Source organism: Perognathus longimembris, chromosome 25 (assembly GCF_023159225.1).
Source record: "Perognathus longimembris pacificus isolate PPM17 chromosome 25, ASM2315922v1, whole genome shotgun sequence".
Classification (NCBI taxonomy): domain Eukaryota; kingdom Metazoa; phylum Chordata; class Mammalia; order Rodentia; family Heteromyidae; genus Perognathus; species Perognathus longimembris.
The window spans coordinates 16302925-16330829 of NC_063185.1; the positions used below are offsets into that span (position 1 = coordinate 16302925).

Below are 27905 nucleotides of genomic sequence, written 5' to 3' on the forward strand. Positions count from 1 at the left end.
GATTGGAATTTTTTAAAACATTCTAATTATTCCCTTTTCAATTAGTCATTTACCAGGAAAATTCTTGTTCCTCCTATTTTATTCCTCAGAATTTTTCTCTGCCAACAACCACATAAAGTTCTGTGACCTAGGGGCTGGGAATATGGCCTAGTGGCAAGAGTGCTTGCCTCGTATATATGAAGCCCTGGGCTCAATTCCCCAGCACCACATAAAGAGAAAAAGCCAGAAGTGATGCTGTGGCAAAAGTGGTAGAGTGCTGGCCTAGAGCAAAAAGAAGCCAGAGACAGTACTCAGGCCCTGAGTTCAAGCCCCAGGACTGGCAAAAAAAAAAAAAAAGTCTATTGGCCTGTTCCCACCCTTCATACTTTTTTGAACTCCAACTTTCTCTATCATGCCTAAGAGGTAGAAAATGACCCTTTATATTTAGAATTATAACATGTTTTAATGCATTACTAGTGTGCTTTCCACCAGCAAACTATTCTTCTGGGTGCTCTTAATTGATACAGATAACAAAACAGGACTCAAAAGTTGAGCTGGAGACTTACAAGCAGACCCGGCAAGGCCTGGACGAAATGTACAGTGATGTGTGGAAGCAGTTGAAGGAGGAGAAGAAAGTGAGACAGGTGCGTGTGAGCCCAGCATTGCAGTGTCTACATAGTTACACGTTGTCACTTCTGTGTTGTTCCCATTTTATCAACCTCTTTTAGAGGTTGCTAGGAGACCAGAGTCATGGCCTATTTATTTGCACTCAGTGTGTGTGAGTGACCAGCATTCCTCAAGGAACCATGTTCTGTGCCTCCATGTACTTCCTCCTTCCCTTGAATGATGGTGGGGTCACATGTCCTGAGTTCCCCAGGACAGAATTGTTACCCTCAACCAGCAGCCCATTCAAGCAATCTCATCACCAGGTCCTCCCCGACCCAATCGCCAGCCCAGCACCCTTCCAGACCATGGGGTTTGGTCACTGGGTTGCAACATGGCTGCTAGAACATGAGGCTTACTGTACAAGTCAGCTCTCTGTTGACACACACAGCAAACTTTAATTGTACAGTGGTGAAAAAAGGGTGAAGCTTAGGACAGACTGTCGTTAGCCCCCAAACTTGTCCTCAAACCCCCAGACTTGTCCTAAACCACCTCAACCCACTGTCAGTCCTCTAAATTCATCCTCAACACCCCCCCCAACCCACTGTCAACTCCCCTACGCCTGTCCTCACTTGTACTATGTCTGAATCATTGCCCAAAACAAGCTCAATGAGTACATTTGTTTGCTCTGCTTATACACACATTTTTCCTTGTAAATACTCTCCAAAGGAGCTAGAAAAAGAACTGGAGTTACAAATTGGAATGAAAACAGAAATGGAGATCGCCATGAAGTTACTGGAAAAAGACACCCATGAGAAGCAGGATACACTCGTGGCTCTGCGCCAGCAGCTGGAAGAAGTCAAAGCTATTAATTTACAGATGTTCCACAAGGTTCAGGTGGGGAGTGGCTTTATGTCTGTGTGGCAGTGTGCTTTCCTGCTTCTGCTTTCCATGTCCCTAGTTGTCTCATATTCCCTGCCCAGTGAGCCACAAGGCACATCTGTGAGCATTGCGTATGTCAGACCCAAACCTCAGCCTTTTTGGGTTAAACCACTTAATTAAATGTGAATGAAAGTTGGGCGGAAGGATGGATGGATGGATGGATGGATGGATGGATGGATGGATGGATGGATAGGTGAGGAAGACAGGATTTTGCTGTGTAATCCAGGCCAGCCTCTTCTTGTCCTAGCCTCCTGAGTACAGGGATTTCAGGCACGAAGTGATTTATTGTATTTATCTTCTTTGGTCCTTACAACAGTCCCTGAGAAATGGAGGGAAATGGGAGTGACAAGTCAGAACCAAGTGGCTACCTCCCATGCCTCTGGGGGTACAGCTAAGTAGAGCTAGCAGTGAGCCATTGCTCTGTCTTTCTAACCCATGCCCAAATTTTGTCACAACTCCATGGTTTCCCTGCTGTCTTTTCCTCTATTCCAGTGACTAATAGTATGCATCAAGAATTGGAGAAGAGGGGCTGGGGATATGGCCTAGTGGCAAGAGTGCCTGCCTCGGATACACGAGGCCCTGGGTTCGATTCCCCAGCACCACATATACAGAAAAACGGCCAGAAGCGGCGCTGTGGCTCGGGTGGCAGAGTGCTAGCCTTGAGCGGGAAGAAGCCAGGGACAGTGTTCAGGCCCTGAGTCCAAGGCCCAGGACTGGCCAAAAAAAAAAAAAAAAAGAATTGGAGAAGAGGGGCTGGGAATATGGCCTAGTGGCAAGAGTGCTTGACTCGTATACATGAAGCCCTGGGTTTGATTCCCCAGCACCACATATATAGAAAATGGCCAGAAGTTGCACTGTGGCTCAAGTGGTAGAGTGCTAGCCTTGAGCAAAAAGAAGCCAGGGACAGTGCTCAGGCCCTGAGTCCAAGGCCCAGGACTGGCAAAAAAAAAAAAAGGAATTGGAAGAAAAGTAAAGACAGCGGTTAACATTGTCTTGTCAGACTTGCCCTCGCAGTGCCTGTGCTGAGTGTTCTTGTCTCTCCTGTGTTGTCATTTCAGAGGGCCCAGGGGAGCTGGCCCGCAGAGCCAGCCTGAAGAACAGCACCCAGAACTTCTAATGCTTCCTTCTGCCAGCCACCTTACTGCACCATTCTGGGTCCCTCACAAAACATTGTTTTCTAGGTTCTGCTTCCTACTTGATTGTCAAGTAGGAAGACATGGCTCATTTTTCCACAGACTGGTTTTCTTTCTCCTTTTAGTAATATCTGCGTCCTCCCTGACAGACTGTAACTTCTGCCTTCTCCTCAGTGTTACAGTCAATATGACAACCATACTGTCAACGACTATTTGTTTCCTCTTTTTTTAAGTCCTGTGTGGCCAGTGTTTTAACAGCAACAGTGAAAACTGAAGCAAAACAAAAGAGGAACAGAGGACACCTGCTTTCCAAATTGTGATTTGAATTCACTCACATTTTCTTCTGGTTTGGGTCCATGTATCGAAGAAGGCCAAGTAGTGTGTGCTGCGACGATGTCTTTGAAATATAAAGGCATACGCTTAAATATATGTAATGTACAGCTGGCCCATGGATGTTGGTGTGGAGGGCCACCAGGTCCCTGAGCCCTCACAGGCTGCAGCCCATGTGACCAGGAAGCCGCGGGCAGCTGTCCTCACCATAGTCTGTCACATACTGCCAGTAGCAGAAATAGAACACACAGCTAGCTTTGAGTGAGAGAGCTCAGGAACAGTGCCCAGGCCCTGAGTTCAAGTCCCGTGGCCGACAAAAAAAAAAGGTATTTTAGCTGGGCACCTATGGCTCACACCTATAATCCTAGCTACTCAGGAGGCTGAGATCTGAGCTCAAAGCCAGCCCAGGTAAGAAAGTCCACTGTGGCTCAAGTGGTAAAGTGCTAGCCTTGAGCACAGAGGCTCAGGGACAGAGCCCAGGTCCTGAGTCTGAGTTCAGGCCCTAGGTTCAGCAAAAAGAGAAGAGACACAGACACACACACACTCTCTCTCTCTCTCTGTCTCTCTCTCTCTCTCACACACACACACACACACACACACACTCAATGAGAAACTCATTTGGCAGTGGATGTTAGTCTCTGACCTGTAGCAGTCATCACTTCTCCTGAGCAGGACTCAGCCATGCCACCTTATGGCAGCTTCCTTGGCTCTGCAGGCACGTCTCCCACCTCAGCGGTCATATTCCCAGGTCATATTCCCAGCCGCAGGGGGTGTGTCCTTGAAGACTGAACAGCTGGGGTGGCCAGCTTGTTGCTCACAGTCCAGGCATTGTTCAGGGGCTTGGACTTAGGGTCTGAGCACTGTCCCTGGCTTCTTTTTGCTCAAGGCTAGCACTCTGCCACTTGAGTCACAGCGCCACTTCTGGCTTTTTCTATATATGTGGTACGGAGGACTCGAACCCAGGGCTTCATGTATATGAGGCAAGCACTCTTGCCACTAGGCCATATTCCCAGCCCCAATATTTCTTTCTAAATACCTGTATCTAATTGACACCTAAGTGTACCTTCTTAAGGGCTAGGTGTGATTTTTTTCAGAGAAGTCATGAGGGGGCCACATACGAACCCTTTCCTTGCTTTTGTAGAATGCAGAGAGCAGTTTACAGCAGAAGAACGAAGCCATCACGTCTTTTGAAGGAAAAACCAATCAAGTGATGTCCAATATGAAACAAATGGAAGAAAGGTAATCACTTCCCCTTGCAATCAGTCTGACCTTAGAGGGCTGGGCATCCTTTGGGCCTGATACTAACAGTCCCTTCCAGCAGTACAGACAAATTGGGGTAGTGAGAGTCTTGCCCAGCAGAAGAGCTGGATGCATCCGGCTTGCTCATGCAGTGTTCTTTCTGTTCACCAGCCTTTTGGCCACTGCATCAAACTTTCCTCACAGGAACGAGGGCTGGGCAGCGAGTGGTGTGTCACTCACTTTTAACTATCAAGTAAGCTGAGCGCCTGTGTCTCACACCTGTAATCCTGACTACTCAGGAGGCTGAGATCTGAGGATCATGGTTCAAAGCTAGTCCGGGCAAAAAAGTTTGTGAGACTCATCTCCAATAAACTACGCAGAAGAAACCCGAAAGTGGTGCTGTGGCTCAAGTGGTAGAGTGCTAGCCTTGAGTTCAAAAAAACTCAAGGACAGTGCTCAGGCCCTGAGTTCAAGCCTTAGGACCTGCAAAAATGAGTATCAGGCCAGCAGTGGGTCAGAATAGAGTCCAACAGTAGATATACATACCAACAGCCAGCAGCTCTTTACAAACGAGAAGGAACAATCTTAGTAATTGATGTTATAGCAACATCATGATATCCACATGACAGACAGAGCCTCAGCAAAACTACAACTATTAACCTCAATTATAACACAAAAGAATGATCTGAAGGGAACAACTTGGTAAAGAGACTCATAAACTATTGTTCTATGACAGTCACAGTTAAGAGAATAAAAAGGCAAGTTGTAAATTTGGGCAAAAGCTGAAGACCCTAACTAAAGCAAAAATGGCTGAGGGCATGACCCAGAGGTCAGAGCCACTACCACCCAAAGGGGTATCACACACACACGTGGAATCCCATTACTCAAGAGGCAGAGGCAGAAGGACTCAGTGCCTCCTGCCTGCAATCCCAGCTACTTGAGGAGCTGAGGCCAGAGGATCACTTGAACCCAGGAGCTTGAAACCAACCTGTGTGACACAATGAGACCTTGTCTCAAAAAAAAACCCAGAAAGCTGGATGTCACAGTACACACCTGTAATCTCAGCATTGCAACAGCCGAGGTTCGAGCCAGTCTAGGCTACTGAGACTGTCTCAAAAAATAGACCCCCAAACAGTCTTTTTCTTCCTACCTGTCTCTGTCTCTGTCACTGCCTCTAGGTTACAGCACTCAGAGCGGGCCAGACAGGGGGCGGAGGAGCGGAGCCACAAGCTGCAGCAGGAGCTTGGCGGCAGGGTCGGCGCCCTGCAGCTGCAGCTAGCCCAGCTGCACGAGCAATGGTAGGGAGCCTTGGGAGGTGGCAAGGGGTAGCTGGGAGGACTGAAGGAGGGAAGAGTTGGGGGGCAGCTAGCACCCCACCCTCAGCCTTCACCCCTGCAAGGCTAAGATAAGCAGTAGAGTCCATGTGCTAAGGAAACAACAAATGAGAATGCAGGCTTCAGGGGTCTGGCCAGTACCCGGCCGCTCAGCCCTGGCCTTGACTACTTTACTCACCATCCCCAATTCAGTATCACCCATTGCTGCGGGTGGCTGGAATTCTTGATGTTAGCTAACAGCTTCATCTCCGACTCAGGAGAGGACCATGTTGTGGGTGTATTTCCTTTCTCTCCATCAGCATCTCCCCCTGTCATTTGCTTGGTGGTCCTGAGTTTCCTATAGAGGGAAGGCACAGGTACCTGGGAGTTCACCTGATCTTCTGCTTCCTCCACTGAAACTAACTCCAGTTCATTTTGGGAAAACAGCTCAAGTCTCGAGAAGGAATTGAAATCAGAAAAAGAGCAAAGACAAGTTCTTCAGCGAGAATTACAGCATGAGAAAGACTCCTCGTCTCTCCTCCGAACAGAGCTACAGCAAGTGGAAGGATTAAAGAAGGTAGGTCAAGGCCCCTCTCCTGGCCCTTTGTGTAGGAGCCCCACCTCCCTCCATAGTTTAGGGAGCTGTTCTTCAGCACCCGTCCAAGGAAAAGGCCAAGATCAACTTGAGATGGAATGGTGGCCCCGTGCTGGTGGCTCACACCTATAAACCTAGCTGCTCAGGAGGCTCAGCTCTGAGGATCACGGTTTGAAGCCAGCTGGAGCAGGAAAGTCCATGAGGCTTTTATCTCTAATTAATCACCAGAAAATGAGAAGTGGGTCTGTGGCTCAGTGTAGTAGAGTGCTAGCCTTACAGTGTTCAGGGACAGCGCCCAGGCCCCAAGTTCAAGCTCCAGGACCAACAACAACAACAAAAAGAACGGAAAGATGAGAGCAGTAGAGAGCAGAGGCTTGAGTGGTAAACAAGGCACAGAGACCCCTGCATCTGAAGAGAGCCCCAAACCATCACTGAAAAGTCCAGCACTTTTTTTTTTTGGTCAGTCATAGGGCTTAAAACTCAGGTCATGAGTGCTGTCCCTGAGCTTTTGTGCTCAAGACTAGACTATGCTAGCCACTTTGAGCCACAACTCCACTTCCGGTTTGGGGGTGATTAATTGGAGATAAGAGTCTCATGGAATCCTCACCTCTCAGCCCTCCATTTCCCCCTGCATTGCCTGCCTGGAAAACATGGCCTAGATCCTGGAGGCTTCAGAGAGTCGGGGAAGTGGGTGCTGGCCTGGCATCCCCATTTTCCAGAAGACCCAGACCTCCCAGGAAAGGCAGAGCAGGCCCAAACCTCCCCTCACCTGTAAAATCCCAGCCATCCTCGAGGCCCGAGCCTTCTGGGTGGAGCAGGTTACATCCTGGTGTTCCAGGCCTTCCTGCCTGTTCCCTTGGGAGATGATGTACCCAGAGCTCCACCTTCCCCGCTCCTCCAGCCCAGCCCAGCCAAGCCAAAATTGGGCTGTCCCTAGGGTGGGCAAGACCAGGGCATTGCAGTCCACACCATGGAATGGGGTGGCTTCCCGTGGAAAGGGCCTCAGCTGCTGGGAAGGGAGAGGCTCTTCCAGAGCTCAGAGTGGGGAAGGGAGAAAGAGGACCTAGAAAGTAATGGTCATCAGCCTTCTCCCCAGTGAGCTTCCTTCAGTGTCGAGTTCCTCACACAGGCTCCCAGGCCTCCAGAAGGTCTGCGGCTCTGTCTTCATCATCCCTGCTCAGCCCTCTCAGAGCAGCCTCTTTAGTGCTGAGCAGGAAGCCCCATCTTGTTTGGGTGGCTGGTATCTTCTATAATTTTGTGTAAGCTCTGTTTTTAAGATAGCTGTTTCTAAAATGTCTATCTTTAATAGAAGCTCATGTAGGCAGGCCTTGTTTGCCCTGTGGGGGTAACTAGTTTGGGTTTGGGGGTTTCTCGGGGGGTTGGTACTGGAAGTTGCATATTCAGTGCCTCTCACTAGGCAGTTGCGCTTCATTTTAGCAACACCTTTTTGCTTTATATTTCAGGTAGTGTCTCAAGCGTTTTACCAGGATCAGCCTAGACTACAATCCTCCTAGTATATCTTCCACATAGTCAGGATGACAAGCACATGCCACCGTGCCCATCTTTCTTCTTGTTGAAATAGGGTTTCATCTCTGCCTTTGAGATGGCACCAGATCTCTGCCTCCCCGGGAGGAGGGAAGGCAGGCATGCGCCACCATTCCTGGCTTGGGAAACTGGTTTTAAGGTGCCCGATGTACGTAGCTGGTCCCTGCCCCAAGCTGGGCACCACTCTTAGGGTACTTACCTTCCAGCTGTCCATAATACACAGAAGAACCTTTCTTGGAGATGTTAATGCAGTAAATCTGCTTTTTGCTCTTACAGTGTTTTGTAAGATCTGCATGTGTTGCAGGACTATGTGTTAGATACGTGGTTTGTCTGTTTCAGGAGCTGCAGGAGCTCCAGGAGGAGAAGGCAGAGTTGCGAAAGGTCTGTGAGGAACAGGAACAAGCCCTCCAGGAAATGGGGTTGCACCTTAGCCAGTAAGTGCACTGTCACAAGCTGTGACCTCCTCTCCAGTAGTCTGCCCACCTGTCATCCAAAGCTATTTTCTGGTGGTAGAATGAGGCAGAGCCACGCAGAAAGCCTAACAGCTGGGCAAGGGTGACATCAGAATGTCAGACCTGTAGTTTGGGAGGTCAAAGAGCTGATAGATATTTTTATATATTTTTTTCCAGTCCTGGGACTTGAACTCAGGGCCTGAGAGCTATCCTGAGCCTCTTTGTACTCAAAGCTAGGGCTTAGGGCTAGGAATATGGCCTAGTGGCAAGAGTGCTTGCCTCATATACATGAAGCCCTGAGTTCAATTCCCCAGCACCACATATATAGAAAACGGCCAGAAGTGGCGCTATGGCTCAAGTGGCAAAGTGTTAGCCTTGAGCAAAAAGAAGCTAGGGACAGTGCTCAGGCCCTGAGTTCAAGGCCCAGGACTGGCCAAAAAAAAAAAAAAAAAGCTAGGCCTTAGTGTTCTACCACCACTTCTGGCTTTTTCTGAGTAGCTTATTGGTGATAAGAGTGTCACAGACTTCTGCCTGGGCTGGTTTCAAACTGCAATCCTCAGATCTCAGCCTCCTGAATAGCTAGGATTACAGGCATGAGCCACCGGTGCCCGGCTGAAGATACTGGTTTTTAGTGACCAGGCCCTCCTGTTTACTAATTTACCTAGGCCCCGAGGGAAGCCATTGGTGGTGAGCCATTGCTGGTCAGGTCTCCCGGAGAGCCTGAAGGAGCCCACTGGCTTGAGAAAGCACCTGTGCACTGCAGGAGGGGGGTCGGCCCCTGCAGCCCCACCTGCCATCCCAGGAACTGGCTCTCAGGTCCACCAGAGGCACCTCTTTGCTAGCTGATGCTGAGAGAGAGAAGACCCTGGTGGCTCCCCCCACCCCACACTTCGAAGAGCATGCCCATTTCTGATTATTGCATCCTCAAACATTAGCTTTTTCTCCTTATGATTCAATTCTTGGTTGCAAGCATCAGAAATCCAACCTGAACTGGCTTAACAAAAGCTGTCAGGAATCATTCTCTCCCTCCTCCTCCTGCCATCCTGCCTGCCCTTCCTCTTGCAGGAGGGTCTGGACCCTGGAAGAGATGGTTCCCAGCAGGGCTGTCTACCTGAGGAAGGAAAGTTGGCTCCTTTCTGCATAGCACCCTCCCATACGCAAGGGTGTTAATGCTTCACACAGGCCCCATGGCCAAAAGCAGTGAGGGTTCTGGTGGCCTCTGCGGCCTGGCTTCAGCCCAGAAGAGGAGTAGAGATGGGACTCGAATGAGTAAGCTAGAAGCACCTCAAGCTTGCTTTCTCAAGGAGAATCTTGCTGCTCTTAGTGGAAATGGCTCTGCACATTCACCAATACAGATGGTGCTACTTAGCCTTCATCATCCTGCCACCCAGCCCCACCTTGCTAGACCAGCTCAGGACTGCTGCTCAGCCTCCTCTGGCCCTGAGCCCTGCCCACAACCCTCACCTCCAGCTCTTACTCACTGCTTCCTCCTGGCCTGCCACTTGCCATGCGCTGGCCCTGCCCTCCCTGAAAGGCAGCTCCTTCAGCAAGGGCAAGGCCAAGCGTGGCCCCCACCTCAGCTGCTCAGGCCAGCTCCTGGGACATCCCAGGAGCTCTGGCCACAAACAGATGTGGAGCTGAGGCTGGTGAGTGTGGCTGCTGGGTTTGTACCAGGTGGTTCGCCCGTTTCCCTCACTGGTCCTCCCACGCTGGGCGGACACAGGGCAGAGGCTGAACCCCCTTTCCTAGCGTGCTATAGACCTGGAGAGTGCCCATGGTTTCTGGTGCTGCTGCCTGACGTAGCTCCAGCACCCCAGCTCAAGCTGCTGAGTTGCTCTAAAGCCCTGTGTGTGGCTGTGACAAAGCCAGGCATGCAAAGCCTGGACAGGGCTCCCCAGGGAGCTGCCTTTGTCCCTTGTCCCAACTCCAAGCCCATGCTAGATGCCAGACCTCTCCACCTCCTCCACCTATGAGAAGTTTCTGGTTTCTCTGTCTTGCACACCTCTGGGTGTTTCATACATTGCTTCCCGGAAGTCTGTGTGGTTAGGCTGCCATCTTGACCCGTTTTGCCAAGGCCTGTCCATCTGGCAGCCTCCAAGCCCGTCAGTCCACCTGCTTTCTATAGGTTGACAATGGACAGCTGTGTGCTGACCACTAAGGTAGGCTTGGACAGCTGTGTGCTGACCATTAGTGAAGACCCTGTTTTCTAATCCCTTCTTTAGTCTGGCTACATCTCCCAGAGACCTGCTATTTTGATACTCAATCTGCCATAATGGCAGTTTAGACTAATCTCAGCTTCTAGAAAAGGCTCGAGCGGGTCCCCTAATTGCAAATGAGTGTTTCAATTTACTTGATTTCATTCTGCCAAGTAAAACCGTGTTGCTTAATGTGAACACTAGTGGGATAGAAGCGGAATGAACAGCCTCTGCCTGCCCCTTTGAGACTGTGCAAACAAGCGCAGCAGCCAGGGAGAAGCCTAGGGATTGAGAAATTGAGGTTCCTGCTGGGGAGAATAGGGGTCCACCCTACTTCTTGCAGGCATATCATGCTCAGGTATGGCTTGCAGAGATGCCACAAACTTGGACTTCCATGAGATTGTTCCCATGAAGTTCTGTGAGATCATCCTCAAGTTTTACATTCTATCAACCGCTTCCAAATCTTCTTAAACCTCTGCAGGCTAAACATTGTTTTGAGGGCCAGATTTGGTGCCAGGCTCAGCCTCAGCCCTGGCACACAGGAGCCAGTGTGCTGAGGCGACTCTACACAAAGGTAGAAAACATTTGCAGTGACCTGCTGTTATGTTCCTCTCCTTGGTTTCTGCTTCTCCCCACTACAAAATGATGTTTTATGTTCTTTCAGGTCGAAACTGAAGATGGAAGACATAAAGGAAGTAAATAAGGCACTCAAGGTATGAGGTTATTAACATTCCCAGCAAAGAAATCACGCTGCGCCACTGTGAGCCGGGACATGCTCCATGGCGCATGCGCGCCACTGTGAGCCGGGGCATGCTCCATGGCACATGCGCGCCACTGTGAGCCGGGGCATGCTCCATGGCGCATGTGCGGCGCACAGTTCCCTGCCCCCGCGAGATGCCATGGTGACAGGTGGGGATGGGGACAAGTGTGAGCTGGCATCTGCTTCTTCCGATTGACGGTCCTCTGCCATCCTGCGTGGTTCCAAAATAGGCGTGGATGAGCCTAGCATCCGTGGCTCAGTCCTATAATCCTAGCTACGCCAGAGGCTGAGATCCAAGGATCACAGTTCAAAGCCAGCCCAGGCAAGAAAACGCACAAGACTCTTATCTCCAGTTACCACCAAAAGGCTGGAAGTAGAGCTGTGGTTCAGGTGGTAGAGTGAAAAAAAGGGATAGGACCCAGGCCCTAAATTCCAGCCCAAGCACTAGTACCAGGAAAGCAAACAAACAAACAAAAAATGGCCTGGATGATAAGCATGGTAAAGGAAGAACAAAAAGATTGCAGACAAATGTAGGTATTTTATTTTTTATTGAGAGAGACCTTTCCCTCCAAGTAAAGGGCCAGAGATCAATCGGAAAAGCCCGATGGCAGTGCCCTGTGCCACTTCTTGGAACTCCTCAACCAATTCCTGAATTGAACCCTTTCCAGACTGTTTGGAGAAGCACAAATGACACATCACCGAGGAGCAGGAGCAAGCGGGGAGCCCAGGATGTGCTGCCCTGGCCTGCCCGTGTAGAGAGATGGCAGAGGAGGCAGACGCCCGGGGTGCCACCTGTGTGCTGGGCAGCCTGGCTCCAGCACTGGCCGGTCAATGCAGCGTGACCCACCTCTTTACAGGGGACTCTTTGACCCTCAGCTTCCATCCTGCTGTGGCAGCAGCAGTGCCAACTGGCACCCTTTGTATCCAGTGAGACCTTAGCACCTCAGCTGCCTGACTTTCCAAGTACACGGCAGGTCCGTTCAGACAGCAGAGGCAGCCCGCCACCACAGCAACCAAGAACAGCCCGAACACCTGTGCAACACCCATTCGTTTTATCCTGGAGCTGGAGTAGCTCGGTGCTGCAGCAGCGCTTGCCTTGTGTGCCTGGTGCTTGGGTTCTTCCCCAGAACCATAGGAAATAGGGACGCATTTGGTCTCCCCTTGTAGATCAAAGCTCCTTGGATATAAGTGCTGTGAGCCCGCTCGGCAGTGCTTGTAGCAGCTCCAGAGGGTCCAAAATGAGTGGGACTCAGCGGCCCCTGGAGCGCACTGCTGTTCGGATGAGCACCCTGGGCACCTGTTGGCAGCCCAAGGCATCCAGCCTGGCTCAGTCGTGCATATCAGTGTGTCTGCCAGGTGCTCAGGAGCAGAGCTATCATACTTCGACTTTCTGGAACACTCCCCTGCAGTCCCTAAGATGGGTTTAGTCATGTCCTTGCCTTCCCTGGGAAAAGCCGCCTGTCACAGCCTTGTTGCCTCCCCTAGAAGGGAGCAGTGTGGGGAAAAGCTCCCCAGGCCTCGCGCCCCCAAGCGGCCTCCGCACAGCCTCCCGTCTGCAGTGGTGATCGCTGTGATCAGTCTAGGAGGGCAGGCGGGAGTTCCGGGTGCTGAAGAGTGTGCCTAGAGGCTCGCACTGCTGCGGAGCTGAGACGCCGGCCAGTAAGCCGCAGTCAAGAGTCCTGGGAGCAAAGAAACCGGTGCCACTGGGAAGGGACAATAGATGGTACCAGACAGATGGTGACTGCTCACCCAGTAAGACAAAGTGGCATTCCAGGATGTTCTTTCCTCCTCAGGGCCATACTTGGTTGAAAGATGATGAAGCAACACATTGTAAGCAGTGTGAGAAGGAGTTCTCCATATCCCGGAGGAAGGTAAGCAGGGGCTGCCTTGCCCCGAGTCCTCGCCCTGCTCGGATTTCTTCTCTGGTTCAGGCTGAGCTCTTAGCCAGGCACATTGCAGCACTGCGTCCCGGCTGCACTCGCTCTGCCTGGACAGGCACCCTCCTCCCCTCCCAACCCCCCACGCACGCAGTGGGTTTGGTGGCCTGTCCTCCACACCCACTTCCTGGGGGACCTGGCCATCATTCACACACACCACTACCACCACCACCACCGTCCCACCCGCCCTTTGGTGATTGGCTTGCTCTAGGTAAATAGATCACTGGAAATTATGTACCAGAACCAGAACATGGCTGACTTAGGCAAAAACAATCCATGAGACAAGTCGTCAAAATCTCACTGGTGCCCTGAGCAGAGAACACTTGACCCTGGTGCATCTGCCTGTCCTCTTAGCCTTGAAGAGGCGGGCAGAGGATGGGCAGAGGGGGGTGGGAGCGGAGGGGGTCACTGCAGGGAAGAAGGCGGGCCTCAGCTCTGCCTGCCCCCAGCCGCTGTGGGGAGGAGAGGAAGCCTGAGCTTCTCGTGAGGCAGCGCCTCGCATGAACAGTCCTGCTCAAGATGCTGTGGCCTGAAAGGTGGGAGCAGGAGTTGCAGAGGCTCCCCAGGCCCAGCTTCACGTCCATCGCATGCCCAAGGAACCAAGCCCAACCCAAGATAGCACAGGAGCTCCCCACCATGGGCCGCCTAGCCCCCCAATCTCTGGGAAACCAGCCAAGGTGTCAGTGCCCTTCTCTTGTCCTCTAGCACCACTGCCGCAACTGTGGCCACATCTTCTGCAACACCTGCTCCAGCAACGAGCTGGCCCTGCCCTCCTACCCTAAGCCAGTGCGAGTGTGCGACAGCTGCCACACCTTGCTGCTCCAGCGCTGCTCGTCCACCGCCTCCTGAGGTCCCAGCCTGACCACTTGTCCTCAGGGCAGAGGGCAGCCCAGGGTACAGTGCCAAAATGGGGCTCCAGGGACTATCAGGGGCTTGGGAACCCTAAAGCCCCTCGTTTCCCACTAGAATCAAAAGGGAAGAATGAAATCCTTTCCTCTTGGGTGCTCTGGAAGATAGCAGGTGAAAAGTGGCAGCTCATCGCTGGGACTCGTGCAGAACCAGCTGCTGTAGACTGAAACTCTCCCATTTCTACGCTGCAGTAGGAACTAACCTATTTTGCAGCAGTTGGGACTAGTATGCAACTGCTTCTCCCCACTCCCATCCTACCACCATCTTGATTTAGGCAGTGCTCTTAAGCCATGCAGTTGACGGTGTGCCCCGCGTGCTTCCACGTCAGATTTGCCATCCCATGGCCTTGTGGCTCACCGGTCATCAGCCCCGCAATAAAATCCTTTATTTTTCACCATGTCTACAGACAGTGCACTTGTGCCTCTAGCACAGAGCCTGGCGAGGCTGGGAGCCAGGCTGAAGGCTGTGTGGGTAGTGCCTGGACTCCAGGGTCCTCAAGCCTGACACCAAAGTCCACATTGGGGTTGCATCCTAACAAGGCCACAGGAAGGTAAAAAAATAATAATAATAATAAGTGCAGCTAGGTGTGTGGTGCCAACACTAGCGTGCTGAGGCCAGCCTGAGCCACAATGAATCTCAAAAACATAAGCCAAAGGTGCTTTGTGATCACCCATAGCCTAGCCTAGCCTGACTTGTATGCGCTCAAAATACTTAACATTTAGCTTACAGATAGACAAAATGACACAACACAAAAAGCTTATTTTATAAGATGTTATCTCACAGTAAGTCATTGAAAACTGTACCATTGTATAGTTGAGAAGCACAAAGCTGGTCTTTGTAAGTCAGGACCACCTATGTAAATGGGACTTTATTAATGAAGATACCTGTAGAAAAGCATCTGCCAGGAGTTTTTAATTCAAAGGCAATGAGTGCTGGACAGGCTGTTTGTGGGTTGTTTGTGGGTTTCTCCAGAGCCCCACCAGAGTGCACACCCACCCCAGTGCATACAGGCAGATGACCTTACAAGGCTGGGAGTAGTTTTGCTTGCCATGTCCAGACAGCAGACAGATCTGCCAGGCTTTTCCACCCTTTTAACTGACACCCTGCCCTCAGCCCTCATCTCCCACCAGTTCCCTACCCTAACTGGATCCACATACTCTCAACTGAAGCCAGACTCCAGCTAGCACTTGTGGCTCACACCTAGAATCATAGTGCCTTGGGAGGCTGACATTGGAATTGGCCAGCCCAAGCATGCACGAGATTACCCTACTCAACCAATAGTTAAGTGGTATGCACCTGCCATCCCAGCTGCCATAGGAGGTTGAGATTCAAAGAATGAAATTCCAGGCCAACCCATATAGAAAACTGACTTCCATCTCAACATAAAGAATCTGGACCTGGCACACATATATGTCATCCCACCTATGAGAGGAAGTCTAGAATAGGCAGATCACAGTCCAGGCTTAGACAGGAAGCAGGGCCCTATGTCAGAAATAACCAGGGCAAGTCATGCTTGTAACCCTATCTGGGGTATTCCAGAGGGTGATTTGGAAGATTCAGGTTTGAAGCCAGGCAAGCAGGAAGTCTGATTTCAATCTCCATAATAGCAAAAGGCAAAACTTTGGTCTGCTCTGTTCTAAGCTGCAGGTTTTTCAAGCCTGTAAAAAAGCAGGACATGGTAGGCCAAAAAGGACACAAAGAAACTATATCTAAAAAATAGCTAAAGCAAAAGGGCTCGCAGCCAAGGTCAAGTGGCAGTACCACCAAAAAAACAACCCAACACATAATTTCCCACCACTATACCTATACTTAAGTGCTATTCCAAGCTTCCTTTCCCTTTACCATCCCCAATAGCAGGAGCCCCACAGGACTTAAGCATCAACATGCCAGTCATATTCATGTACACATGTGACAAAGTAGGAAATTGTGGCTAGTGAGACACGCTGGTCAGGATGCAAGGTATACATGGACATGTTATTGTAACCCACTTATAGATTTCTTTAAAAACGTCAACGTATGGGTCCATTTACATAGGTCAGGATCAGGTTTAAAACAAAGAGCCTTCCAAGCAAGCAGGAAGCCTTGGGTTGGATTTCTGGCACAGTGCCCAGTAAGAACCAAAAGCCAGGAGGGTTTTTATGCTAAATTTACTTTAGTAAATTAACCTTAAGTTCTTAGCCCTTACCTTCCTATAACAGGCCAAATTTTTCAATGAAGCCATTATTGCTAAAGTGTAGACAGTGAAGCAAATGAAGGATCCAAGGTGAGATCCTGCAGTGTTTAGCACAAAGCTTAACCAAATCTCACGTACTTTGATAACGCAATGGCCAATACTAAGCCATTTTCTCTGTCCATCATTGCTGTCCTTTTGTAGAAACGAGCTTCAAAAGTATGTCCGGCTTGGTCAAGTTAGCACACTTAAAGGCTAATACCACTGCTGAGCCTGTGTGCTGTCCCTAAGCTCTTCAGCCAGCTCAAAGCTAACTACCACTGGAGCCACAGCACCACTTCCAGCTTTCTGGTGGTGAATTGGAGATGCCTCATGGACTTTCCTGCCCAGGTCGCTTTGAACCATGATCCTTAGATCTGTCTCCCCAGTGAGCCACCAGTACCCAGCTATGCTTGTGTTCTAATTTCATCCTGAATCCAGACAGATGAGTGGTAGTTCCAATGCATTATCCGTAAGATTTACTGTAGGGCATCCTGGTACTCTAACCTGCTTTAATTCTTCCTGTCAAAGTATTTGCTAACATATGTTCCAACCACCCAAATCAGGAGTATTTCAATGAAGCTAACTTGTCATATTCCTCAGAAATGCTGAGCTTTCATTTCAGCCTCAGATGTCAAGGGCATTTAGCTTACAAGTCTAGACTAGGTTTTAAGAAATGTGAAAATTTAATAAAGCTCAAAAATCTCAATTCGGGTCCAGTAATGCTACTTGCTTAGGAGGCTGAGATCAGAGGGTCAGGATTCAAAGCTTGTCTAGGCAGGAAAGTTTATGACTCTTACCTCCTATTAATTACTAAAAGGCTTGGAAATGGTGCTGTCGCTCAGTGATAAAAAGCAACTAGCTTTGAGCACAAAAGCTCAGTGACAGTGCCCAGGCCCTAGCACACAAGTAGTAGAGCCCTGGAGTTCACCCTTGAGTACCATCTAGCATGGGCAATATCCTGAGCTGGGAAAAGCCATTACCTCTTAGAGACATCCCCTCCATACACAATTGATTCTGCCATCAGATTGGGAAAAGCAGCATCTTCTACCACCCTTGGTCTCCAGTATTAGCAGCCATGCCTAAGGCTCTGGGACAGGCAAGCACCTCCCCCTTGCTTGTGCACATGCTGAGCACGTCACATGCAGGCAGTTCAGACCAGGTCAAATGCACAGCTGAGGCCAGTTTACCTCCAGTCACACTGACAGCAGCCTCAACTGCTGAGCCCTTCCAGCCACAGCCAGACACAAGGAGCTACAACCCAGGTGGGGGACGAGCACATGACACGGAAGCACAGACAAGACGAAGTGCACTTTTGAAAAGGAAGATTTATTTGACAAGTTTCACTTAGCGCAATACACCTAAAAGGAAATCACAATACAATGAAAGATTTAAATTGAGGCCTCAGAATTTCAAACAAACACCAAGACCAAAATCCTAAATATTGGTACTGCGTCTCAGTTTCCCAATTAACTTAAAAAAAATTTTAAACTCACGTGTCTTACAGCTTATCAAATGAAACTAGAATTAACAAACATGCCAAATGTTTCACTTTTAATTGTAGACACAGCTATATTTTTACAAAAGAGCATGTCTTTCAACATGCATGCAAACAGTGTTCAAGGTAATGTGGTATAGGAACAACATTTAACATAATTCAACTGCTTTAACCTAAATACGCTTACTGCTTAAGTACATCCTACAATATAACTAGAGAAAAGCTGAAAATTGTTTAACAGTTAATAGTTTACTCAACTTTGCTGTTACATCTTAGATGACTATGTTCAAATCCTCAAACACAATTCCTTAAAACAATCCCCATTTCCGCCTATGGAGGAAACATAAATCACAAGGCTGGTCTGCAAAAACTGTTAAACTGAAAGGGCTTTTTTTTTTCTTTTAAAAAAGTTGAGCAAGAGTCAGTGATCAGGATCAGTTACATTCCCCATCCAGCACTCATACTGGACATGCTAGACACCCCTCCCATTCCATTCACGCCCACAGATGCACGGCTTCCGCCACTGTAGTAGCTGTTGCTCACCGCTCCTTGGCTACCTGTAAAGAGACCATGTCACAAGTCAGGCGCGATGTCGGATCATCAGTCAAATAAATACAGCATTCCAAGAAAAAGTGTAAAAGGTATACGAGTACAAATGGCTGCTGTCCAAGTGGCAGGAAGCACGTGTGGGAAAAGGGAGTCCCAGCTCCAAGCAAGTCTCAATTAACCCCTTTTTTCTCTGCAGTACCAACTTGCCAGACTCTTGTGCTACCATTTAAGTGGATTCTTCAGGATCAACGTAGAAAATTAAGTTTAAAGGAAAACTAGTGTTTTTCAAAAATTGCAAAATTACTTCGTTTTTAAAGCTAAGCAAGGCATTTAAAAAAATTTACCATAAACATTGACAATGTGTCCACTGAGTAGTATTTATGAATAGGGAACACAGGGGAACTCTCTTGCTTTTCTCCTATTCTTATGGGCAGGAAGTGAGACAAAGTTAAGCTAAAGGCAACTCACTGTGCCCAAAATGGCAGCTTCCATGGAATTAAGTCAGAGCCATTGACTGACTGCTATAGAAAGTGTTATTACAACATATCAGTATTTGCTATTGGGAATTTAAATTATATTTTTCGAGAAAATATTTACCTATGCAATGTTTGATTGAAAATCACTGGAGTTTTCCTGTAAAACTTGGTCTGCAAAAGGATTTTGTAGGGTAAGACTATAATACCAAAATCACCATTCTTTAGACCAATTGAAAAAAATTAATTAATAAAACCATCCCTAGGTTAACTGACTAGTAAATATGGTCCTGAACCCAACCACCATTCTACTGTTTAAAAAAAAAAAATCTCCCATCAAAAATCAATTTAATGCTAGCCAAAAGACAGAAAATGTGAATTACTTTAATGTTAATAAATGAAGGCAGATGTATTCCAACTCCACGGTAATCCAAAGATGCAATGACTAGATTAACTTACAGAACTTCCCCCTCCCAGTGATTGCTTCTGAAAATTAAGCTATTAAGAACAATTAGGATCAAAAGCATACAATAATCCAATCTCACAAAAAAGGAGCCTGTTATTTCCCCCCAACTAAAGAAACCTACCTAAAACTTACTCTGGACATATAAAAAAACCATGCTTACCGTATCCACTCATGCTGCTCTGGCCACCATAGCCGCCTCCATAACCACCACTCAGCTGCTGGCTGGCTGGGCCACCGTAACTGGACTGGTTTGCTGTTAAGTTAAGAGAACATTATAGTATGGCTCCTCATGCAATGTGGTACCTGGTGGTACCGGGCTTGTAATTCTAGGTCTATGGTTTCCAGTCTCGGTCTTTCATTACTAAACCTCTGTCTCCTCCTGCTATTGTCTATTACCAGACTAAGCACTATTCATTATTTGAGCTAGTCAAACAGTTTTTAAACCAAACGGTTAACAGTACCCATCAGCAGGACTAAATCCACATGATTCAACAAGTAGAGGCATTTTGTGAAGATCTTAAGGAACAGACTGGATTTAGTGGGGTTTCCCCCTTAGCTTAATACACATCAAGTTATGTCACCATACAGTACCACTCCACACCTAATTACATCCAACTAATTCTGCCCCCAAAATTAAACCTCTTTTAATTCTGAATTTTTGCTAAGTATTAGATTTAAACTTTATTAAGTAATTTATTTATAGTTCAGTAGTGCCCTCCCCCAAAGGCATTTAAATCTAATTTGAATTATCCTAAGCTGTTTTATACAAAATGTACAAAATTTAAAATAGTAATTAAGACAATTACAAGCTTTATCCAAATTAAGAATCTGATTTGCCTATCTTAAAGTTTTATGCTAACTTAATATTCTTACGCTAAACTAATCAAATATAGATTAAACTTATTGACTTATACAGATATATGTTTTGGTTTTTAAAAAAACTAACGATATTTACACAAGCCCATGCCTCCCATCATTTGGCTACCATAAGCACCACCGCTTGCTCCTGCTGTAGAATTCAAGAAGAGTTCTACATATCTGTGTTCTGAAATGAGAGAAAAGGCATACAAGGTTAGCTTAAAAAAAGACACTAAAGTGATATTTACACAAACCCATGCCTCCTAGCATTTGGCTACCGTAAGCACCACCGCTTGCTCCTGCTGTAGAATTCAAGAAGAGTTCTACATATCTGTGTTCTGAAATGAGAGAAAAACAAGTTTGAAAATGTTTGTTGGTGAAAGAAAAGACAAACACTCAAGTTCTTAATTTGTGAACCACTAAAACTACTTTTGGTTAAAAAATTGCAACTGCTAATAAAAAATTTAAAAAATAGTCAAAATTTCTATCTACAGGTTGTTACAACTAACGACCTTTTGAGCACTCATCTGAATTGTCCACTAAGCCTGACTAGCAGCACACGAGCATCACAAATCTTCCTCAGGAGTAGCTAAAAAACCTAACTAAAAACTTTCTTCAACACATCCAAAGCCACCCCATGCTGAAGACAATCAGATTTCATACACACACATCTTAAGTGTTTGTCACAGCCTCCTAAGAGCCCCAAATGCTTCTTCAGTCATACTTACGCATATTGGCTTTGTCTTTTGACATAGCTGCCACAGCATCTTCATGAGTTGCAAACTCAACATCTGCTTCACCAGTTACTCTGCCATCAGGACCAATCTCAATGTGAACTCTCACAGGGTTAAGAGGTGAAAAAAACTGGGAGGGGAGGAAAAACGAGTAAAAACAGTTGAGTCTGCTTTCTCATACTAACAAAAACTGAAAGTTCATTTCATCCCAAGTTTGAATCTTTTCACAGCACCAAGATGTTACTCCTGAACTGAGTATCTGACTTACGTTGTAAATGTCATTCTCAGTAGCTCTGTAAGGTAATCCCCGCATATGTACACAGTGTCCAGTTGTGCTCTGGAAAGTAGAGCCACCATCCCCGTATCTGTGATCTGACATTCCTGAAAAACAGTAATTGAGGTCTAGATGGACAAGTGTAAGCACCCTGAAGCTGACAAGTCCCATTCTCACCTTACCTCTTCCAAATCTATCCGAGCCAAATCCATAACCATCATTATAGCCATTATAGTCATCATAGCCGCCATAGCCTGGAAGACAAAGTGGAACTGTCACACATAACCACAAGACAGAAGACTTACACCACCAGCCAACCTCGAGTGCGGTATGGTACGTACCTCCACCATAAGCGCCTCGTCGCATCCTCTCAAAGCCAGCTCCTCTGCCAATGCTGTTGTACCCTCTGCCAGCCCCAGGTCTGTCATAGGGACCTGGCCGCTGCATAGCCATAAGCTTTCGTGGTGGATCATAATGAGTTCTAACTTCAGCTCGACTGCTCTTAAAGATTTCGATATACCTAAAGCATTGTTCAAGAGGGAAGGGAGTGGAGGGGAGAGGAAACATTAGTTCATTTCATACAGGCATTTATAGTTACACAAAAAACAATCCAGTCATAGCCATGAAACTGACTAATATTTAAAGCCAGCTTTCTTATTTATATTTGCATAGGCAATGACCAGAAATTCACTCAATAACAAAACTATTTAATGTCAACTTTATATATTTAAAAAAAAAAAAAACAACTCCTCTGAGGCAGAGCCCAACCTTAGGGGTAGAGAGGAGAACTACAAATAAATGGTTTAGGAGGGAAAGAATTCCACTCAACTTTCAACATTTCAGTTCTTAAATCTGTTGGCAGCATGTATAGCAAGTGGGCTAAACAGCCAGCCTCCACCAACGGTGTAGCCCACACTACACATTTCCTTTCGCCAATAAACCAGCCTATGCTTTTAGTAGGAATCAGCATAGGTAAGCGCATGCTTCAATGAAAAATAGTCACAAGCAAAGAGAATAAAACCTTTTGTGACAATTTCTTGAAAGCTATGCTTATATTAATACATATGCAGAATAATTTATACAGCAAGAAAAAGTTTGTTGCATTTCAACTTTAAAAACAAGATCAGAAAGTATCACATTTTCTTATGGTAATATTAATTTACTAGATGGGTGTTATTACAGCTAAGCCAGGTTTGCATTAATCTTTTAAAGCCATAGTCTCTCAACTCTATTGATTTAGGGGAGTGAGGCTTAAGAATTACGGAATCAAAGTAGACCAAATAAACGGGGGACAATTTTAAAACCTAAAATTTAGTTTGGATGCAATACAGGACATTGGGAAAGTTTGAAAATTGGGACAAATGTGAATTACCTGGGATTAGGAAGTAGATTTCCTCTTTTTAAGCAGAGAGAATATGGATTTAATTGTTTACCATAAGAAAAGTGACATATCCAACCAACCATCCATCCCCACCTGTGCCCTATTCTTTCCTTGTGTTTCTTTAGAGCCTTTTCAGCTATTTCCTGTGAAGCAAACTGCACGAAGGCCTCCCCCGTACTCCTCCCCTGGAAGTCCACCGGCAATGTTATCCCATTTGGCACGATTTCCAACCCTTCAACCCAAGGACAAATAACCCCAGTAGGGGGGCAATATTAACATCACAAGCCCAGAAATGATTCTTCTTATAGCTTTAAATAAACCAGAATTTTAACTTAGGTGAAATGGTATGCTTTCAACAAGTACTCTTTAAATATACATTGCAATTAATACGAAGTTCCACTAATACAAAGTATAAGTCAATTCTTAATATACCCTGTGGCACTAAATAAACATTAAACAATGAAACTTGCTTCTCCAGGGTGCATTAAGAATTCCACAATTTAAAATGCTATGCAATTTAATATTGAGAATTATACGAGAATGTAATAGTTTCAAGCATTAAAATAACAGTTTTACTAAAATCAAGACAGCACCTTTGACCTCATATTATATTTCAATGCAAAGCTATTGGAACTTCAAGTTAAAAAAACACATACATTTAAACATTCTATATAAAAATCAAAACATTACTTAAATCATAATTGACAAACATACAGTCTAAACTTTCAACAAACACTATCTACACAACACAATCATGCACTCTTTAGGTTCTAACAGTGGTATGATTCACTTCTGGAAATTCCGTCTATGAAAAATCCTTTCCGTGGATACATTCCCAAGCTTACAAAAAGGCCTTAAAGCACTTTCCTAGAAGATATGAAATTATGTTCATATTTAACGTTGACAAATAGCATTCAATTCTCACCAATTTAGATAAAACAAAACAGACTTGATTTCAAACTGACAAAATAGGACTTGGTACATGTCTAATGGTCAAAGTCGTAAAACATGACTACACTAAACCATGAAAGGATTTCTTGCTTTTAATCTCAGGTTGTCAAGAGTATTAATAACAGTATTTAAAATAATCTAGCATTCTGCTAAACATGCATTCCTATCAGCTCTTCACCATAAAAAAACATTCAAATACTTTAGGGCCAGCAGCACAATTTTCAAACACTTTCTGTTTTTCAGATACTAGAACACTTGCCCTATACCTTTTACACCTGACTTTCTAACAGTTATGATAGGCTGGCTAAACCACTAATGGTGTCCTGCATAAAGAATTAGACCATTAGAAATATTTCTGGTCCCATGACCAGAAATTTTAATTAAGTGTCTCACAACAGACACCACAGACTACGGCACCCTTACACCTCTTTTGCTCGTCTACTGTTGAGGGGTCTTACCTTTAACTTGAATTTGCTAGAAACAAAATCAGGAAATTAAGCTGAACTTTCAATACTAAACATAGGCAAAGCTAACATTTTGGAAATACTTCTTAATTTCCACCTTTAAAAGATAGGCTTATTTGAAGGTCCCTAGAAAGAAAACATTAATTCATTGGTAGATACAACCTACTGAGGTACCTAAGCTACTCGAATTATAATCTAGTAATCATGATGCCAGAAGCTAGCCATAACTCACTGCTCAGCAACAAACAGGACTACATACCTGAGAAGAACTGAACAATTTCCTCCTTGCTACATCCAAAGGGGAGTCCTCTAAGCCGTACAAAGCCATCATTGGCAGTGTCAGGACTATTTGGACCAGTATGCTTCAACACCCAATCCATTTCAACGTTGTTTGACTTGAATACTGAAAAAGGTGCTTAGAATTAGTCAATTTTGGAAAGAGAGAGAACAAAGTCCAGACTTCCTGGGTCATTAGATAAGCTAGAAAGAGCTGCCATAAAACTCCCTCAGATGCCCATTCCATGCGGTCAAATACCTAAAATTCAGAAGGGTAAGACCTCTATGTGTTTAACAGTTTACTGTTACTAGGGCAATGTAAATCAAACCTTCAACATATCTGTGTCCCATAGTTTCTCTGTCTTTTTTCAAGGCCAATTTGACTTCATCTTCTGATTCAAGTTCAACAAAAGCCTCGCCACTTGGTCTGCCTTCTCTGGTGTAGATGAAACGAATACCTTGCGCACCATTTTGAATTTTGCAGTCTGAAAAGAAAACAGCCGTTAATATAGAACTTAAAACCTAAAACTACCTCTGGATGATGATACAAATGAGATCCCCTATTTATGTCACTACCAAGAAGTTACACATGAAACCTAAATGCCCAAAATACTAACTCCTAGCTTACCTCTTCAGTATTTGAGTTTTCACCCTCTCCATCAAACTCACTTGTCCTAGAAAGGTCAACTCCCAATCCATCGAGGAAATCCACTATCAAAGCAACTCCTTTTCCTTCCTTTTTCTGACACTGATTCCTACTCTGTAGCTGGCAGCCTCCTGAGTACTATTACAAGTGTGGACAATTTCTTATATTACTGGGGACCTGAATTCAGACTATACTTGACTATGTCCCCAGTACTTCAGTTGTTTCCCCCAGTCTAGAGCTGGCAACTGAATTCAGGGACTCTGGTTTACAAAGCAAACCCTCTACCACTTCCTAAAGAAGCTATCTCTAAGGCCTTGCTACTTAAATCCCAATTCAGCCAGGCACTGGTGGCTCACTAATTATATTCAATAGGCTGAGATCTGAAGATCAAAGTTCAAAACCAGCCAGGACTGCAAACAGTCCAGGAGACTGTTATCTCCAGTTAATCGCCAAAAAACTGGAAATGGAGCCGAGGCTCCAAGTGGTATGCTAGACTTGAGCAAAAGGAGCTCAGACACAGGGTCCAGGACCAGGGTACAAACCTCATGGCCAGGAAAAAAACCTCAATGAAGTGTATCTTCACTTTTGACAAAAACTTTCCGTCTGGACCTTATTACCTCATTTCCTTAACATAGCCAAAAGTTTGGGTGAGGGTAATCTTGTCACTTCTACTCTGCCAACAGGCACATTGCCATTTCTCATTCAAATCTAAATTGCAGGCCCAGTACTCACCTGAAAGGATACCACTGTTACCAAGCTGAACAGCTGAAGCCAAACCCAGTCTTGCCCCCTGCAAAAGTGGCTTCCAGTGTACTTGGTTCTTGTTTTACAGGTGGTTTTCTGTTACCATAGCTAAATTCAGATGGTAAGTCAACACTACAAGTATCTCTTCCAAAACCTGTTCAGGTCTCCCAAATGGAACTTTTAGCCAGTCTACTCTTTACACTAGGAATGGGACAAGGAGTCTGGTAGAAAATATTCAGAAACCCCAACTATTGCATAAAGAACAACATTTCAGTTTCTGTACCGAAATGAGCCAGATCAGAAACTAAGTGAGCAAGAACTCTTCAATTACTAAGTGAATAGGAAGGAAAAATGGCATTCTCTTAAAGTTGAAAATCAAGAATTACTCTTAAAAGGGGACAATTTTCTGTCACTTGCAGAACAGTACTGTCAGGCAACTTTTACGATTGGGGGGGGAGGACCCCGACTATGCATATTTAAACTGTGAAAAGATGACATCCAGTAGATGACAGCTGCCCGAAGCTGGCATTTAACGAAAGGTAACGAAAATTAAAGAAAAATCTGCCCTAGGGAGCCGCACCCCCGCCTCAAGGGGGCAGAAGAGGCTTCTTTCGCAATTCCCATTGCGTAACAGCTATTGGGGGGCGCGAGCACCGCAGCGGGAAACCGCTGCCTCCCGCGCCCCGCCAGAGGGCGCCCCAGGCCCGGTCCGCCCCGCCCAGGCCGGGCCGCCGAGCCGCTGAGCCACCGCGCCCGCCCGCCCGCCCGCCCGCCGGTCCCCGCCAGCAACTCCCGCCTCCAGCTCCATCTCAAACCCACCGGAGAAAAAGCGCTGCACTTCGTCGGCCGAGCACGACCAGGGCAGACCCCGAACCTTCACCACGAACCCTTCCCCGCCTTCAGTACCCAACATCATCGTCTCGGCGAAGCTTCTGGCGTCCGAACAGACTGCTGCAAAGAGACGAGGGGTGGGGGCGGCTGAAGGCTCGGGCCCGACGAACAGTCACGGGAAAAAAAACGGCCTTTCAAAGCCCGGGGCGCCCCGCGGGGCTCCCGCCGCCACAATGGGACCCCGCCGACTCCCGCGACGCCCACACCCAGCTCGGTCCCGGCCAGCCACCCAGGCTCCCCGAAGCCGCCTCTGGCGCGAGATGCCGCAGGGGTTTCCCGCCCCCCCCCTCCCCAAGCCGTGGAAAGCCCGGCCGCGAGCCAGCGTGGAGGCGAGGAAATGGCGGCGGCCGCTTCCGCTCCGCCTCCTCCAACATCTCACACAATAGAGGCGGCGCGGCCTCCAGGCCTAGGCGGCGCTGCCCAGGCCCGGCGAGCCACTCGCGGCTCCGAGCGCCGGCCCGCAGCTCCCCGGGACCCCCTAGAGCTCCACCAGGGGCTTGAGGAGGTCGCGATCGCTATCCACCTTCATTCTCGGGGGCATCAACGGGCCCCCCAACAAGCACCGACCGAGACTTACAGACGCGGGCAGCCTCGGCGACGCTGAGCAGAAATGGCTAGCGGGCGCCTGCGCAACCTAAATAAGGTCCTTAGAGCGAGCTCTGCGCACGCGCCGCCCAATCCCGGCACCGCCCCCTTGCGTCACACAAGACTCGGACGCGTGCGCAGTGTTAAGTGCCTTGGTGCCGCCCACCGATAGGTGGTTCTGCGCGTGCGTGAAAGCTCAACTCTGCGCCTCTTAAAACCTAAGGGGCTTTTCTTCCCCCTCCCCCCCCGCCTTTATTTATTTATTTTTTTTCTGTTTTCGGCGCCTGCGCCCTCTGGGCAGAGAGTGAACTTGGCTTTAGCGGTTTAATAATTTTCTCCCGGGCGCATGCGTCTTCTTTCAAACCGTCCGGTGGATTTACCCGCCCGAGCGGCGTGGGGGAGGGGAATGGCGGCCCGGAGGTCCCCGTTAGGGGTTGCGCGCCCGTCGGGGAGCTCGGGGTTTGGCCTTCCCCCCGAGCCCCGGGCCTTCTCGGTAGGACCGGCGTAACCTTCCCCGGTCCCCCGTGCCGCCTGAGCGCCTTTCTCCCAGGATCAGCCCGTCCCGCTGAGCCTCTGCGGGACGCCCGCCCTCCGCTATCTTCCCGGGGGCGCATCCGAGACGCGGGGGCGGGGGGGCGGGGTCCCCACTTCCCTTGCCTGCCCGACCCCGGCCTGCACGGGACCCCTTCCCCACCGCTCCCACAGTCTGTGGCCCTGGAAGCCGCGAGGCCCCCCCAGGGCTGGAGGAGAGGAGGGAGGCCGGGGCCGCGTCCCGCTGCGCCCGCCTGGAGTGAGTGCGGGCTCCCCGCCCCTCCCGGCGCTGGCTGGGGGAGGTGTCCCGGGCACCCCATCACCCAAGGTGCACACACCGAGTTTGTGGGAGGGCCCTGGGGTCTCTACCTGTGCCCGAAGTGAGTCAGAAGTGCATTGATTTCCAACAGAATTGCAGAAAAGTGGGATCGTTTCGCCTCGCC

The 27905-nt window shown here is 47.8% G+C and overlaps 2 protein-coding genes across 15 annotated transcripts in view; one reads left to right on the forward strand and one right to left on the reverse strand.

The window, feature by feature from the left end:
• The window catches only part of Rufy1 (RUN and FYVE domain containing 1), a 32639-nt gene extending 18221 nt beyond the window's left edge, over nucleotides 1-14418 (forward strand). Inside the window, exons 10-18 of one of the 3 annotated variants that reach the window (XM_048334061.1) lie at nucleotides 507-623; nucleotides 1312-1479; nucleotides 4129-4226; nucleotides 5405-5524; nucleotides 5987-6116; nucleotides 8019-8113; nucleotides 10991-11039; nucleotides 12880-12957; nucleotides 13729-14418. In XM_048334061.1, coding sequence (XP_048190018.1) covers nucleotides 507-623; nucleotides 1312-1479; nucleotides 4129-4226; nucleotides 5405-5524; nucleotides 5987-6116; nucleotides 8019-8113; nucleotides 10991-11039; nucleotides 12880-12957; nucleotides 13729-13872 — 999 coding nt within the window. In that variant the 3' untranslated portion in view covers nucleotides 13873-14418. Of the gene's footprint in view, nucleotides 1-506; nucleotides 624-1311; nucleotides 1480-4128; nucleotides 4227-5404; nucleotides 5525-5986; nucleotides 6117-8018; nucleotides 8125-8204; nucleotides 8244-10990; nucleotides 11091-11167; nucleotides 11442-12879; nucleotides 12958-13728 lie in introns of those variants that run through there. The other 2 variants (XM_048334062.1, XM_048334063.1) reach the window with 2 other exon arrangements.
• Nucleotides 14419-17451: 3033 nt separating this feature from the next.
• Hnrnph1 (heterogeneous nuclear ribonucleoprotein H1) lies at nucleotides 17452-27012 on the reverse strand. 12 transcript variants are annotated; one of them, XM_048333917.1, is made up of 14 exons: nucleotides 26924-27010; nucleotides 26275-26403; nucleotides 24395-24550; nucleotides 24049-24192; nucleotides 22468-22606; nucleotides 21335-21513; nucleotides 21176-21247; nucleotides 20988-21100; nucleotides 20714-20849; nucleotides 20264-20323; nucleotides 20083-20172; nucleotides 19288-19380; nucleotides 18786-18835; nucleotides 18040-18196 (listed from the first exon to the last, which is right to left on the reverse strand). In XM_048333917.1, exons 2-13 carry the CDS (start codon nucleotides 26369-26371, stop codon nucleotides 18786-18788), a joined length of 1329 nt encoding a protein of 442 aa, XP_048189874.1. In that variant the 5' UTR covers nucleotides 26372-26403; nucleotides 26924-27010; the 3' UTR covers nucleotides 18040-18196. The 12 variants fall into 12 exon arrangements, with proteins under 12 accessions (XP_048189869.1, XP_048189870.1, XP_048189868.1 ...); XM_048333918.1 differs by having other exon boundaries at nucleotides 20113-20172; nucleotides 20988-21121; XM_048333915.1 differs by having other exon boundaries at nucleotides 20988-21121; nucleotides 26924-27008.
• Between the last annotated feature and the right edge of the window lie 893 nt (nucleotides 27013-27905).

Bases quoted from the DNA above. Each gene is read 5' to 3' on its own strand.
- Hnrnph1 (XM_048333911.1), bottom strand. From the start codon at position 26,371: ATGATGTTGGGTACTGAAGGCGGGGAAGGGTTCGTGGTGAAGGTTCGG. The intron at 20,173-20,263 runs GTAGCCAAATGC...CTCTCATTTCAG, and splicing joins AGCAAGCGGTGGTGCTTACG to AACACAGATATGTAGAACTC. The intron at 19,381-20,082 runs GTAAATATCGTT...TTAACTTAACAG, and splicing joins GATGGGAGGCATGGGCTTGT to CAAACCAGTCCAGTTACGGT.